At 47.1% G+C, this 13018-nt stretch overlaps 1 protein-coding gene across 1 annotated transcript in view; it reads left to right on the top strand.

Moving 5' to 3' along the window:
* LOC126470801 (uncharacterized) overlaps positions 1-13018 on the top strand; it is a gene marked incomplete at its 5' end in the record, with an annotated part of 313759 nt that overhangs the window by 137691 nt on the left and 163050 nt on the right. Inside the window, one exon of the mRNA XM_050098814.1 lies at positions 1317-1411. Coding sequence (XP_049954771.1) covers positions 1317-1411 — 95 coding nt within the window. The remainder of the gene's footprint in view (positions 1-1316; positions 1412-13018) is intronic.

The raw sequence follows: 13018 nt of genomic DNA, 5'->3' as shown, positions 1-13018 counted from the left end.
GTCTGACCACCACAACAGAGGATTGCAGTGTCGTGCACCGAGCACATCGTAACCCTTTCACATCTGTGCTTGCCATCCGAGAACAAGTAATAGACTGCTACCAACATTCTGTGTCATCCCGCACAGGTAGCAGACTAACAGCAATTGGACTAAGGAATTACCGTCCCCTGCATGGGCTGCCGTTACCCTCACAACACAAATGGCTGTGACTGGGAAGTGTGGACTGCTGATGTATGGAGTCGAATTGTGTTCAGGGATGAATCGCGGTTGTGCACTACCCTTGATGACCATCGTCACTGAATAGGGCGGTGATTTGGAAAGAGCCCCCATTCTTCCAATGTTTTGAAGAGGCACAGTGGAGTCGTGGCATGGGGAGCCACCAGGTATGACTTCAGGTCACGACTGTTGGTGACTGAGGGAACTCCGACGGCGCAACAGTACGCCCTGGACATTCTGCGTCCTCATGTGTTACCTGTTATATAACATCATAGTGGTGGTGCTTTTCAACAGGACAATGCTCGTCCACACACGGCACGAATCTCTATAAGCCGTCTGCATGATTTTGAGGTAACACCCTGGCCAGCATGACTCCCTGATCTCTGCTCGACAGAACACCCCCATATGCGGGACCAGCTCGAACTTCAGTGCCAGTAACCAGGATAATGAGGCCCAGTTACAACAGTTGTGGGCTAGCTTGACTTAAGAGCGGAGAATCCTCGTTCACGACACCATTTACAACAGTCATGCATGAAGGCCAGAGGGGGTACTGTGTCTTATCAGTATGTGGGCTCATACTGTCTGATTCCTTGTGTCCGCCAGGATAGCCGAGAGCGTTAATGCGGTTTTCCACGTCCCGCTAGGTGAATACCGGGCTGGTCCCCACGTTCCGCCTCAGTTACATGAATCTCAGACATGTGAACACGTCCGCACTATTCCATGGCTTACACTAGATACAGACAGCTGGGGTACACTAATTCCGTCCCGGGGGATTCGGGGTGGCGGCAGGAAGGGCGTCCGGCCACCCTCTGCAACTAACACTGCCAAATCCATAGTAACGCGGCCGATCCAGCGTTGAAGCGGGACAAAAGGCTCCAAGAAGAAAGAATACTGTTTGATTCTTTGTAAATTTGAATCGATTTTGAAATCATTGAAATAACATTACATACCCTTTCAAACTTTGGAGATTCATTTCGTTTCCTACTCCTTTTCTGGGTGCTTGACGTTTTTTTTCCGTCAATGTAACTGAAGTACACTTTTGTGAGACAGACGCATTTTGCAGTATATCCTACGTGTCCTTACTAGTTGGTATTTTTCAGAAATCAGCAATATTCGACTGCCAGGTGCAAGGCAGCGTGGCGAGCAACTCCGCGAGCGTTACGGTGGAGGTGGTGAACAAGTCTGTGGTGGCGGTGTGCGCGGCGGAGGGGGCGCTGGGCGTGTGGTGGGCGGCGGCGGCGCCGGGCCAGCTGACCGCCGTGCCCTGCCCCGCCACCCACGCGGGCCGCGCCGCCACCCGCCGCTGCGTCCTCACCGACACTCACCGCGCCTCCTGGCAGCGCCCCGACTTCTCGCAGTGCCGCCGGCCCGCGCTCGCCCACATCCACAGGAAGGTACCCGTCTCCTCTTTAACGAAAAGAAATAACACTTCAAATGATATCCAACTTATAGGACATTTACATACATAAGCTCGCCGAAATAGCTGTCATCCTGCAAGGTGCTGCGACTTGCAGAACAGGGGTCGCTTTGTGAGTAGGAAGCCAGACATGGAGTGTAGGTCAGTAGTCTACATCTACATCTACATACATACTCCGCAGTTCACCATACGGTGCGTGGCGGAGGGTACCTCGTACCACAACTAGCATCTTCTCTCCCTGTTCCACTCCCAAACACAACGAGGGAAAAATGGCTGCCTATATGCCTCTGTACGAGCCCTAATCTCTCTTATCTTATCTTTGTGGTCTTTCCGCGAAATGTAAGTTGGCGGCAGTAAAATTGTACTGCAGTCAGCCTCAAATGCTGGTTCTCTAAATTTCCTCAGTAGCGATTCACGAAAAGAACGCCTCCTTTCCTCTGGAGACTCCCACCCGAGTTCCTGAAGCATTTCCGTAACACTCGCGTGATCATCAAGCCTACCAGTAACAAATCTAGCAGCCCGCCTCTGAATTGCTTCTATGTCCTCCGTCAATCCGACCTGATAGGGATCCCAAACGCTCGAGCAGTACTCAAGAGTAGGACGTATTAGTGTTTTATAAGCGGTCTCCTTTACAGATGAACCACATCTTCCCAAAATTCTACCAATGAACCGAAGACGACTATCCGCCTTCCCCACAACTGCCATTACATGCTTGTCCCACTTCACATCGCTCTGCAATGTTACGCCCATATATTTAATCGACGTGAATGTGTCAAGCGCTACACTACTAATGGAGTATTCAAACATTATGGGATTCTTTTTCCTATTCATCTGCATTAATTTACATTTATCTATATTTAGAGTTAGCTGCCATTCTTTACACCAATCACAAATCCTCTCCATGTCATATTGTATCCTCCTAGAGTCACTCATCGACGACACCTTCCCGTACACCACAGCATCATCAGCAAACAGCCGCACATTGCTATCCACCCTATCCAAAAGATCATTTATGTAGACAGAAAACAACAGCGGACCTACCACACTTCCCTGGGGCACTCCATATGATACCCTCACCTCCGATGAACACTCACCATCGAGTTACGCCTACAGGCGTCACTGATACCGTGGTATCTGTGCCTGTCGTGCACTCTGGTGAGGACAGCTGGCTGTGGTCCAGTGCATCGGTGGCTGTGAACACAAGGCCCTAGTCATCCACCCTAGATGGACCAAGGCTGCAGCAGTTGTTCACGAGTCGGCCAGGTGACTCTGTGAACGTGCCACGCCTGGTTGTTGTGGAGATAACAGCTCGCATATCATCCTAGATGATCAGTAGTACAGGAGGGCTGCCCACACATCAGTCTTCAAATCATCCATGATCTCACAGTAGACAGCAATAGCGGACCACAGTTGTGGTATGTGTAAGTTGGCTATGTCTCGGTGTTGAAATCAGCATGCAGGTATCAGGCAGTCCATCATTGATTAGCTTTTCGTGGTTCGATAGAAACTCAATTGACCATCATACTCTCTGGTTCTAGCAACACGGACAGAAAGGGATCACGACTGAATATGTCTTTGAGCTCTAAAAGCCTCGTTGTTTAAAAGCCCGAGATTGCGACTATCATGCTGTGGCTCTAGCTATATGACCGCGTTTGCCCTCGTTTATCGTTTTCGTCAGCGCTCCTTGCCTCATTGTGCTAATTCAGAAAATATTCTGTATCGTCAACATAGTGTCTTTCTGTCTAAATCTGACTTCGCAGTGGGGCTCTTGCGCTGAAGTTGTGAAGTATTACTTCACACTACCACATTATGTAGCACTGCGGCCACTGCGTTTATACTTTCCTCGCTCGAAGGTTGTGTGGCAATGTTCGCTTCGTATCCTGATGTCTGTTATAATCGATGGTATATCTTGTTAACATTCCAACTGGCACACCGGCGACGACCTAGCCTGTTTTGTTCTGAGCTCGCTGGGTCCAGCTTCAAAAAATTTAAGCATGTACAATAAAATTATTCTGCCGCTCAACAAGGGCAACGAGATGGCAACATTTTGCAAGAAAATTGCAATGTCGGGCTGTTCTTTGAGACGACAAAGCTATCCGGGTGCCTGAAGTAAGTTGGGCGGGAGGGAGGAGGGCTATGATCGGCTATACAAAACTACACCCCACAACAGGCATATCCCACCAGCAGTGAGATTTCTTTTCTCCTCGTAGATGCTGTTACAAAACGAGTGTCATCCTTCCCTCCTTCTCCGCCCTCCCCCCTCACCCCGTCCACCACCCTAGAGATGAGGGAGATTTTGTATGAACTGTTGTGTCCCACAAGCCTGGTATATAGGTATGGCCTGCATTCCGCAGTCAGGACATTGGCAACACTGTGGGTTGAGATCTACTTATTTGTCTTTAACGGAGTGAGAGGGAGAAAGTCTCCTAAAACATTTAGCAGAAGTGATGATGGCATGCAGAGGAGAAGATTGTAGCAAGTCATAGCGGGTGCAAACACTTCCAAGTACAATTGAAGTACACTTAATTTTTCAGTAGTTCATCCTTACTCAGAGAGGTGCCTCACAGTGGCTTTTTATCCATCAACGATTACACTACCACTCCAGCGATCCGCGATCCTGGGTTCTACCTTTTACTATCAGAGACAAGTGATTTGATAGTGACTCGTTCCAATGATTCCATCAAATTCTCAAATCGAGGTAAGAGGAGAGTGCGAGACCTCACTTGTTCCTTCTCATACACTGAAAACTAACGATTATTCCTTGTTGCTACTCACGTAAGTAGACACTAAGGGGAAAGCGTAAGGTGGCACTTGTTCCTATGTATATTTTGACATTTAGAAATACTATTACTCTTTGCTACTTCTAGAGACAAACTCTACAGAGCTCGTTGCTAACAGGCAGGAAACTCAGTGTAAGAACAGGAAAATCAGTGCCTCCCTCAAATGCATGTATTCTTCTCGTAGTTTACTGCAATATCATCCAAATGTCACTTTACAGTGATGGCTCCCAACAATTCAGCTGCTACCTGATGATGACTGAGGCTCCAACTGTGTGACTCACTCACTAACTCTCTCACTGCTTTATTCATCGGCTACTCCTGAGACTCCCCGAACTGCTGTTTATATTCTGCTTTCTCAGGGTCTAGACAGGTTTCCCCTAACAGTGTTGCTGTCCCATGCTTCCACTGAAGAGCCTTTCAATGATCAAAATCTTTCCAGAACCTCCAGGCTCCCTTCCCTTGTTGCAAATACTGTTATATTATATTCGTAGAAATACAAATCTACCTTTAATAGGAGAATTTTTTTTAATTTTCGAGCTTATTATTCGTTTATGTCACTCACTGAGGTAATAATTCGTAGTTTAAGATTCAGTATTTCGTGCCATAATCTCTTCCCGCGGTTTCTCTGTTCTGTCCTTGCTATTTATTAATACAAGAGGTCAAATGTTACTTATAGGATACTAGTAGTAGACGGCAAATCATCGAGTAAAACTGAAGTGATATCAGGTGTTCCCCAGGGAAGCGTCCTGGGACCTCTGCTGTTCCTGATCTATATAAATGACCTGGGTGACAATCTGAGCATTCCTCTTAGGTTGTTCGCAGATGATGCTGTAATTTACCGTCTAGTAAGGTCATCCGAAGACCAATATCAGTTGCAAAGCGATTTAGAAAATATTGCTGTATGGTGTGGCAGGTGGCAGTTGACGCTAAATAACGAAAAGTGTGGGGTGATCCACTTGAGTTCAAAAAGAAATCCGTTGGAATTCGATTACTCGATAAATAGTACAATTCTCAAGGCTGTCAATTCAACTAAGTACCTGGGTGTAAAAATTACGAACAACTTCAGTTGGAAAGACCACATAGATAATATTGTGGGGAAGGCGAGCCAAAGGTTGTGTTTCATTGGCAGGACACTTAGAAGATGCAACAAGTCCACTAAAGAGACAGCTTACACTACACTCGTTCGTCCTCTGTTAGAATATTTCTGCGCGGTGTGGGATCCTTACCAGGTGGGATTGACGGAGGACATCGAAAGGGTGCAAAGAAGGGCAGCTCGTTTTGTATTATCACGTAATAGGGGAGAGAGTGTGGCAGATATGATACGCGAATTGGCATGGAAGTCATTAAAGCAAAGACGTTTTTCGTCGCGGCGAGATCTATTTACGAAATTTCAGTCACCAACTTTCTCTTCCGAATGCGAAAATATTTGGTTGAGCCCAACCTACATAGGTAGGAATGATCATCAAAATAAAATAAGAGAAATCAAAATAAGAGAAATCTGGAGAACGACGATTGGCTCAACTCAGAATCGAGCATACGATGCAGAAGCCAGCCCGCTAAAATCATTGGGCAGCACTTCACTCTTAGCTGCGTCTGTCAGAGGAAGGACATTCCCTAGCTGCTCCGCGAGATTGGCGGAGTGCATCAGAGACTGGGTAAAAATTCTATGGATGATTGATATTTTGTTGACAGTTTGCTGCTATTTATTTTCTTGTTTCGTAAGTTTTTGACAGTACATGGTATTCAATTCATTTCAGTTAAATGGCGATGAATTTTTACTTTACCTCCATGTATGAAAGGGTCACCACAACTTGTAAGTTCCACCAGTTGACGATATATAGTTAGAAAATTTCATTCACTGGTATGATTAAAACATGAAGAACATCGGAACTTATTTCTTTCTTTTCTATGTAGTAAAACCTAGTGGCGACCCTGTTATACAATATTTAATTTATTTATGTCATATTCTAAAGGCACCAGTTGACTCGCAACGAGGCTTTAGTTCAATTACAATGTACCAAAGTGTTGGACAGTGCGTAAATGAAATGAAGGTGATAAGATAATAAAGGAGCTGGTACTGTGAAATGCAATAACCAGTCAGCCTACAAGAAATCACGAAACTCAGCTATTCACTTAAAATATCATGTTGGAATATATATAGGTTATAACTGTATGTGGAGGAACTGAGATTACTAGCTCAGTGAAGATCTTGGTGATTGTGTTTACAATAGACTTATTGAATTACTTTACGATTCCACTTAAAGTAGTTACACCTTACACAGAAAGAACGACACCTGTGGGAAGAGAGTTAAAGGAGGACTGGTCATCTTCACAAATTATGCATATTATTCCACTCTGCTCCCTGTTAACCTTAGCTGACAAGCAGCTTCCGTCACCACGCATTTGCATTTTTCGGTAAGTATACGTTCCCCTTTCCAGTACCGTCAGTATATACACACACACACACACACACACACACACACACACACACACACACACACACACACAGTTTCTTCCAGAAACCAAAGTGACGAACACAATTTTAAATTTCCTTCATGCTTTGAGGTGACATGGCCTCATACTTGACAAGCCTTACTGGTTCCTACACCTGAGAACAAGGTTCCTTACAACGCTCGTTATTTTGAAAAATGTAAACTTCAACAAATGTGAATGGGCATAACTAGTTTAGGCTGCAATTTTATAGAACATTTGTGTAGTCCTGGCTTGGTTATAGTTGAACAGTGTACAGAACTGCTGACCATTCTACCTGAAGATCTTCGTTGCAGTCCACCTTGAAAGAATCAGACTGGCCACAGTGCATTTAGGACTAGTCCCGTCCCCTGCCTCTGCGTTGACAGCAAGGTGGCATCCCATTACATCAGACGGAAACTCTTCATGGTGCGACAAGCAGGTACGATCTACTCCCTGCCACAAACATATGTGTGTCATACCGTTGTTCGACAATCAATGGAGCAACTCAGAATAACAGCTTGCGCTTCAAAAGACATCTTACGATTCGGCCAGTAGCTATACTTTAGAAAGTGGTATGGCCAGTATTAATGTTTTACAATGATGGAGCAAATGAGTCCCCTGACTTCTTAGGAAGACCAGAGTTACACTCCTGGAAATGGAAAAAAGAACACATTGACACCGGTGTGTCAGACCCACCATACTTGCTCCGGACACTGCGAGAGGGCTGTACAAGCAATGATCACACGCACGGCACAGCGGACACACCAGGAACCGCGGTGTTGGCCGTCGAATGGCGCTAGCTGCGCAGCATTTGTGCACCGCCGCCGTCAGTGTCAGCCAGTTTGCCGTGGCATACGGAGCTCCATCGCAGTCTTTAACACTGGTAGCATGCCGCGACAGCGTGGACGTGAACCGTATGTGCAGTTGACGGACTTTGAGCGAGGGCGTGTAGTGGGCATGCGGGAGGCCGGGTGGACGTACCGCCGAATTGCTCAACACGTGGGGCGTGAGGTCTCCACAGTACATCGATGTTGTCGCCAGTGGTCGGCGGAAGGTGCACGTGCCCGTCGACCTGGGACCGGACCGCAGCGACGCACGGATGCACGCCAAGACCGTAGGATCCTACGCAGTGCCGTAGGGGACCGCACCGCCACTTCCCAGCAAATTAGGGACACTGTTGCTCCTAAGGTATCGGCGAGGACCATTCGCAACCGTCTCCATGAAGCTGGGCTACGGTCCCGCACACCGTTAGGCCGTCTTCCGCTCACGCCCCAACATCGTGCAGCCCGCCTCCAGTGGTGTCGCGACAGGCGTGAATGGAGGGACGAATGGAGACGTGTCGTCTTCAGCGATGAGAGTCGCTTCTGCCTTGGTGCCAATGATGGTCGTATGCGTGTTTGGCGCCGTGCAGGTGAGCGCCACAATCAGGACTGCATACGACCGAGGCACACAGGGCCAACACCCGGCATCATGGTGTGGGGAGCGATCTCCTACACTGGCCGTACACCACTGGTGATCGTCGAGGGGACACTGAATAGTGCACGGTACATCCAAACCGTCATCGAACCCATCGTTCTACCATTCCTAGACCGGCAAGGCAACTTGCTGTTCCAACAGGACAATGCACGTCCGCATGTATCCCGTGCCACCCAACGTGCTCTAGAAGGTGTAAGTCAACTACCCTGGCCAGCAAGATCTCCGGATCTGTCCCCCATTGAGCATGTTTGGGACTGGATGAAGCGTCGTCTCACGCGGTCTGCACGTCCAGCACGAACGCTGGTCCAACTGAGGCGCCAGGTGGAAATGGCATGGCAAGCCGTTCCACAGGAATACATCCAGCATCTCTACGATCGTCTCCATGGGAGAATAGCAGCCTGCATTGCTGCGAAAGGTGGATATACATGTACTAGTGCCGACATTGTGCATGCTCTGTTGCCTGTGTCTATGTGCCTGTGGTTCTGTCAGTGTGATCATGTGATGTATCTGACCCCAGGAATGTGTCAATAAAGTTTCCCCTTCCTGGGACAATGAATTCACGGTGTTCTTATTTCAATTTCCAGGAGTGTATTTTAGAAAAGCAAATACTCGTAAGTTTTTCTGGTTCACCCCTTCGCAATATTTTAGGCTGATTGATCTAATCTGGAAAAATCTCTTGGCTGCTGTCTCGCTTATTCTGACCATGTCTTCAGGGTTTGCGAGCCAAACAAATTCACTGTTCAGAGGGCAGAATGGCATAGAAGCCTTAAATGACTGGAGTAGATGAGTTGTAGCTAGAGGCTAAGAATTTTCTCAAAACCATTATATATAAAGGTAAAATGATCTTACCAGCTCCTTAGTGGTCGTGGAATCATAAGATCTCAGTTAGCAATAACATTCGTTAGTCAGCAAAACGCTCTTACAGAAGTTGATCGCGGGGACTCAATGGCGTGAAAAAAATCCTAGGCGGCAGCTGCCAGCCCAGTACAGGATTCTTTGGCGTAGTTGGCCACGGCGGCTCTCGGACGACGGAGAGGAGAGCTGCCTCAGCAAAGTACGAGTAGCAGCGGCTGGTGGCGTTGCAGACGCGAGACTGACTGACGTCAGTATCCAGCAGGCAGTAGGCGCGTGTGTTGGGCAAGGCATAGGCAGTAGTTGAAGAGAAGGTACTGCTCAGGCGAGTATTTATAGTGACTCTGTCCAACTTTGTTGTGACAGGGCCCCATCTTCAGTGACGTAAGGGACCAACACAGCACAGCATGAGGAAATGTAGCTCGCAACTACGAAGGTCTGGGGACTTGCACCATGCTGTTTCAGCGATATTCAAATTCCAGCTGCAGGATTTCACAGTCGGCTAACTTACCCACCTCGCTACGGGTTGCGAAGTGTTGCTACAGCACAGAGAAATGAGATAGTTGACAAAATAGACAAGGAAGTCAGTTTGGGTTGCATCACAGAAAAAAAATTCTTCGTATTTGAGTCTTGTCTTAATCTGTTTGGAGGAACGGTGACTGGAAATGTCATATAATAAGCTGATGACAATAAAACCAAATATCTGGCCCTGGTGTACCTCCTTCCAGAATAGGGCAGTGTCCTTTAACCCTTATATTTCTGTTCCGGCGAGAGAACACAGCACTTTCCAGTGCTTGTGGCAGATGCATTTCAGTTCGACACATTTTAATATGGTGTGTTTTGTATTCTGACGAGAAGACAGCAGTAAATGTAAGTAGTGACCCGTCCTCTAACCTAGCTTATAGTTAATTGAGAGTATCACATTTAAGTACAGTTGTACTAAATCCTAAGACTGCTCTGATGACCACATTGCTTAAATTGGTATTGTCCTACTGTAGCTGCTATCTTCTCCCTTCATTAGACATACAACCGACACACACAGGCAGTCACAGGGGGTAACTGTGATCTGACGAGGACACCGAAACAGCGACACAATTTGGATATTCTTACATACGTGGTGTCCTAGACTATAAGGGTCAAAATTGTGTAAATAAACAGCCGGAAAAAATTAGTTGGCCTGCAAAGACGATGTCGATTTTGATCCTATGATGGTATATGTGCCCTAGAGGATAGTAGATATACTGATAACAGTTTCAACTTCGTCCGTAAACAAGTACCGTATTGGCACAGCTGCCAGAGCACCAGCTATATCTACACTTTAATAGGCTCAGTGTATTCCAAACGTGTGAAGCAAGCAGGCAACCATGCCACAGAGACGCAGCGAGTTTGAAAGGGATGAAATTGTGGCCCTCCGAGTGGCGGGAAGGTCCTTTCGGAGGATTGCCTCATAAGTCCTGCTTCACTTGCACAACGATGCTGGTATCAGTGGCAGTGTGAACATTCTCACACCTGTAAACGAGATTCTGGACGTCCACGCAGCACAGACGCCCTCCAGGATCGTGGTATTGTAAGGGCAGCAGTGGGATATCGTACACCTATTACAGCACAGACAAGAGGACTTGTGAGCCGTGACGTGTCAACACGAACGCAGTGCTCTCTATCGCCGCCGCCAGGGCCTCCTCCACATCTCGGATGAGACCCCCGGCAAGCAGACAGAGTGAACACTGGCCTTCTTCCCCGACCTTTCCTCTATCTCCCTAAGGGGCTCCATCACCCACCTAATGTTGGAGCTCCCAATCATAGGACCGTTGCTATTCACAATATACATAAGTGACCTTGTGGATGACATCGGAAGTTCACTGAAGCTTTTTGCGGATAATGCTGTGGTATATCGAGAGGTCGTAACAATGGAAAATTGTACTGAAATGCAGGAGGATCTGCAGCGAATTGACGCATGGTGCAGGGAATGGCAATTGAATCTCAATGTAGACAAGTGTAGTGTGCTGCGAATACATAGAAAGAAAGATCCCGTATCAGTTAGCTACAATATAGCTGGTCAGCAACTGGAAGCAGTTAATTCCATAAATTATCTGGGAGTACGCATTAGGAGTGATTTAAAATGGAATGATCATATAAAGTTGATCGTCGATAAAGCAGATGCCCGACTGAGATTCATTGGTAGAATCTTAAGGAAATGCAGAATCTTAAGGAAATGCAATCCGAAAACAAAGGAAGTAGGCTGCAGTTCGCTTGTTCGCCCACTGCTTGAATACTGCTCAGCAGTGTGGGATCTATACCAGGCAGGGTTGATAGAAGAGATAGAGAAGGTCCAACGGAGAGCAGCGCGCTTCGTTACAGGATCATTTAGTAATCGCGAAAGCGTTACGGAGATGACAGATAAACTCCAGTGGAAGACTCTGCAGGAGAGACGCTCAGTAGCTCGGCACGGACTTTTGTTGAAGTTTCGAGAACATACCTTCACCGAGGAGTCAAGCATTATATTGCTCCCTCCTACGTATACCTCGCGAAGAGACCATGAGGATAAAATCAGAGAGATTAGAGCCCACACAGGCATAACGACATTCCTTCTTTCCACGAACAATACGAGACTGGAATAGAAGGGAGAACCGATAGAGGTACTCAAGGTACCCTCCGCCACACACCGTAAGGTGGCTTGCGGAGTGTGGATGTAGATGTAGATGTAGAACTATTGCGAACCGGTTACTTGTAGTGGGAGTACGCACACGTCTAGCCCGTCTTTCACTCACGCCACAGCGTCGACATGCACGGCTGGGCTGGTGAAATCAGAAGATCACTCGGAAGATGGAATGGTGTGCCTTCATCTTCAGCGATTAAGGCAGATTCTGCCTGCACGCAAATGATGGTCGTTTGCTCATCTGAATTAGACCTAGCGAGCGCTGTCTCGTAGAATGCATTCGCCCAAGACACAGCAGCCTTATGGTCTGGGGTGCGATAAGTTAAAACTATTGCTCACCTTTGCTGTTGCTCGACGGGACTCCAACCAGCGCTCAGTACGTGCAGAATCTCGTTAGACCCATTCTTTTGCCGTTCTTGCAACAGGAAGGTGACGTGTTCCAACAGGATAATGCTCGTCCACACACTGTCCGTGAAACTCAACGTGCTCTTCAAGACGTGCAGCAACTTCCCTGGTCGGCACAATCTCGGCACTTGTCTCCAACCGTGCAAGTGTGGGGTATGATGGGAAGAGAAGTGACTTATACGACTCGTCAGCCAACAGCTCTTACAGAATTACTTGAGCAGGACGATTAGCCGTAGAATGACGTATCCCAGGACACTACTCGCCATCTGTAGGACTGACCGGATGCCAGAGTCAGCGTCTGCACTGCCGCCCGTGAAGGCTACAGTACATACTGATATGGCTGTTTAAGCATGGGTCGATACCTGGTACCTCAGAACCACTTCAGCTATTAATCTGTAAATGTAATTATTGCATGTACTCCATATGCACTGTTGCAACAATAAATCTTGTGTGAATTGGAAACATCTAAAAGAGTGTACCAACTGTTTTTCTGGCAGTGTAGTAAGGCACCCTAGACAATATACTTGAAAATAAGGAACTAATGATCGAACATGATTATTTAGTTTTTATTGACATAAACAGCTTACACCTTACGCCAGCAACGTAAGGTAGTAGTAGCTGTTAAAAGTAACGACTGCCGGGCTGAAAGCATTCATTGCAACACAATCCATTGGTAGACTATTGGATGAAAATAATTTGGTACCATGGCTTGTGCCAGTTGTTTATTATATGGGTGTAGCTGCT

This window comes from Schistocerca serialis, chromosome 3, assembly GCF_023864345.2.
Source record: "Schistocerca serialis cubense isolate TAMUIC-IGC-003099 chromosome 3, iqSchSeri2.2, whole genome shotgun sequence".
NCBI classification, from domain to species: Eukaryota; Metazoa; Arthropoda; class Insecta; order Orthoptera; family Acrididae; genus Schistocerca; species Schistocerca serialis.
Note: the sequence above shows the minus strand (reverse complement) of the source record. Positions and strands in the feature narration are given on the sequence as shown.